At 41.2% G+C, this 3,594-nt stretch overlaps 1 protein-coding gene across 3 annotated transcripts; it reads left to right on the top strand.

The window, feature by feature from the left end:
• The first annotated feature begins 364 nt into the window (after positions 1–364).
• On the top strand, positions 365–3,308 carry LOC130406148 (C5a anaphylatoxin chemotactic receptor 1-like). Of its 3 annotated transcripts, none has more exons than XM_056611556.1 (2): positions 365–594; positions 831–3,308. In XM_056611556.1, exons 1-2 carry the CDS (start codon positions 436–438, stop codon positions 1,854–1,856), a joined length of 1,185 nt encoding a protein of 394 aa, XP_056467531.1. In that variant the 5' UTR covers positions 365–435; the 3' UTR covers positions 1,857–3,308. The 3 variants fall into 3 exon arrangements, with proteins under 3 accessions (XP_056467531.1, XP_056467532.1, XP_056467533.1); XM_056611557.1 differs by having other exon boundaries at positions 367–594; positions 852–3,308; XM_056611558.1 differs by lacking the exon at positions 365–594 and having other exon boundaries at positions 644–3,308.
• Positions 3,309–3,594: the final 286 nt, after the last annotated feature.

The following is a 3,594-nucleotide window of genomic DNA, read 5'->3' as shown; positions in this document are numbered from 1 at the left end:
GATGTAAATGGCCGCTTTTGCAGCCTTTTTCCGACGTTTACGGTTGCAGTGTTCTTGCTCAATACTGGACCGATTTCAAAAATCTTGTGGTAAAACGAGTTGCTTACAACCAAAGCGATTGGAGAATAGGGTAAAAATGGAAGTTCTCCTTCACAGGTCCAGTGTGTTCATTTGAGGAGGAGATGGGGAAGGAGATTGCAACCAACTAAATCCCGCGTTAGGTGCCAGTTGGTACGACCAAAATTATGCAATCGTCGATGACTGCATCAAGTACCCAAGGGTCAAGTGATGAGGTTCTTTGATAACCACCAGGGTCGACTTTTTATAATTTCATATTACATACATAAATCACACATATTACAAACACAGACATTGCGATATTCTCTCTTGCAAACTGATTCCCCTTTTTTATTTTCAGAGAGCTTGGTTATTCTAATGACAAAGCAAATAGTCTATTCCATGACAGACACACACACACAAAAGATATTCAGGGAGGGGCGTGTGCTATATCAGTACATTATAGAAGTTGCTCTGTTCCAAGACAAGAACAGAGCAGTGGAGCACTTAACCAACATAAAAATGGACTCTGAAAATGTAAGTTATGTAACTTGAAAAAATGTATGTATTTCATTCTTAAGATTAGATTTACCTCTCAATTATTTATAAGACAATGATTCATCCATGATTGATTATAATTGATTTCTTATTTTTTTCTTAAAGTTAAACATTTCCAACAGGTTTGAGGATAGTAACTATGTTTAGCTGTTTCTAGCCTACATGTATGTCTGTGGATATGGTGCAATAAGTTACAATTGTTTTCATTTGACCAGCAATTCTTCTCCATGCAACAGTTTACACAAACCGTGGATTATGATTATAATGACCCATTTGGAGGAACCGGGTTGCCTAAAATCGAGCCCTTCCAAATAGTGACCCTGGTCTGCTACGGGCTTGTGTTTATCCTGGGCGTTCCCGGTAATGCTCTGGTGGTGTGGGTGACGGGGTTCGGCATGTCTCGCACCGTCACTTCCATCTGGTTCCTCAACCTCTCCCTGGCCGATCTTCTGTGCTGCCTCTTCCTCCCAATCCTAATGGTGCCATTGGCCCACGACGACCACTGGCACTTTGGCCCCATCGCCTGCACGCTGTTCAAGAGTCTGTTCTACCTGGTGATGCACTGCAGCGTTCTGCTGCTGGTCCTGATCAGTGTGGACCGCTATATGCTGGTGAGCTGGCCCGTCTGGTGCCAGAACAACAGGCGCCCTGGGATGGCGGTCTGGGCCTGTGGGGGAGCCTGGGTCCTGGCGCTGTTGGCTACCATTCCAGAGCTGCTCTTCACCAGGGAGGAGGCTTTGGGCAAAGAGAAGAAGGAGTGCTTGGGAAAGCGTTCTCAGGTCAACTCCCAGATCATCATCGGTTTCCGTTTTGTTTTTGGATTCCTGCTTGCTTTCGTGGCCATCGTGTTAAGCCATGTTGTGGTTTACATAAAAGCCAGTTCGTTGTCCGGATCTATCCGCTCCAAACGCACCCTGAAGGTCATCATCGCTGTTTCCACCAGTTTTTTCTTTTGCTGGCTGCCGCTGCACATTACGGACATTCTGATAACTTTACACAGTCGATCTTCTCTGCACCGGCCGAACATAAACAAAGCACACTCTCTTGCTCTCTGCCTGGCATATTTCAACAGCTGCCTCAACCCAATTCTCTATGTGTGTTTGGGTCGCGACTTCAGGTCCAGCATGAATCGAACCCTTCGCAGCCACTTCAACTTCATCAGAGAAGAACCCACGTGCCGTGAGACCAGTGCCACTGTCAACTCCAGTGGCACGGCGACTGCAGAGATGACTAGTGTCTGATGGAGTAAACCTAACTTAGTAGCCGATGAAGTAGCACCAGTGGCGGCTGGTGATCCAAAATGTTGGTGGGGCACAGTATTAGACAGGGGGTCTGGGGTCCCCCCCCCCCCCCCATAAAAAACTAAAACATTGAATTTAATAGATTTGATTTCCTGTATTCTGGTTCATTTTGGGGATGGCCACTACCTATTACCTACCATTCATTCAGATTCATAGCCTACATCCTGACTTGCAGTGCCTGGATAAGCTTACACTGCATAATGCAGACCTACTTTATGGCCATTCCACCAGCCATTGCTATTTGACCCGTTGTTGTTATTCTGATATTGAGACAAATCATGATCACTGTCCTATAGCTGTTTGGGAGTCTCAATGTCTACTTCAAATGCAGTTAGAAATATTGGACAGTAAATTCTGTTTATATGCTACAGGCCAAAAGACTAAATTAATATGTAACTTACTTGCTCCTTTTAAGTATAACATTGCTTGGGGAGTCCAATTCCGCTACCGAAATGGGTGGAAAGTGCTTACAACTCTCTGCTAGTTAGCGATCTATCTCTTCTCTACATGTATTTGTGTTGCGTTAATGCTGCCGAGGGAGGTAGCCTTTTTGATTGATTAGCTGAATTGTCCAATCATGTGGTGATAATAAAAAAAGAAAAGCGATGCCATTGGCCTGATTCGCACACTGGTGCGACCCGAGGGCGAATTTTCCAAGTGCCCTCAACTGCAGCTCGCAGATCGAGGAGGGGCTTAAATGTTCCCTAAATGTGGGCTAGTCTAAACGTTTAACGGTTTCACCCCCGCGGGCGCCATCTGGTGGCGGAGATCCGGCAGCACATTCTCAAACGTCAATACAGCACAGCACAATGACTTAATATGGATAAAGGTTCATGCATTTCATAGACTTAGACATTCCTACTTTTAACTTGTCAAATGTCTTTTTTTTCCCAGGAAATAAATAAATATATATATATTAGAGCTGTCAGTTAAACGCGTTATTAACGGCGTTAACGCAAACCAAATTTAACGGCGTTAATTTTTTTATCGCGCGATTAACGCAATTATTTTATAAAAAAAAAAAAAAAAAGTTTTTTTTTCTTTTGGCTCAAAACAAAGAAGCAATTGCCTGACTGCTATGTTCAAATTACATTTGTTCAAAGCAGTCGTTTAATTGCACTATAGGCTCTTTTTTTGTATCGTCCTGTTTTGATCAGTGTATATGCCAATGTTGTTATCAATAAAAAATCATTTGCACAAGGCAAGCCGATGCACTTCACCATGTTGATAAGAGAATTAAAATGAGAAGAATTATGGGACAAAAAAATCAAGGGATATTTAGCATAGAAAAATAATTAATTAATTAGAGATTAATTAGAGTTAACTATGACATTAATGCGATTAATCACGATTAAATATTTTAATCGCTTGACAGCTCTAATATATATATATATATATATATATATATATATATATATATATAAACCATAGCATTAAATATATATATATATAAACCATAGCATTTCCATAAGAGTATAGACACATATTATTTTGTACACTCAATTATATTAGCTAAGTCAAATAGACCAAAGACAGAAGACTTTGCATCATTGATTTTTATTTTCACCCCAGGCAAAAAATGTTTGATCTGTAAAGAAATAAAAAAAAATGTTCTAGCCTAGCCAAATACATTCCTTAGGCTTCCATAAATGTTTAACAATGGCAAGTATCAAGGTAT

Source organism: Gadus chalcogrammus, chromosome 16 (assembly GCF_026213295.1).
Source record: "Gadus chalcogrammus isolate NIFS_2021 chromosome 16, NIFS_Gcha_1.0, whole genome shotgun sequence".
NCBI lineage: Eukaryota > Metazoa > Chordata > Actinopteri > Gadiformes > Gadidae > Gadus > Gadus chalcogrammus.
This window is presented reverse-complemented; position numbering and strand designations above follow the sequence as displayed.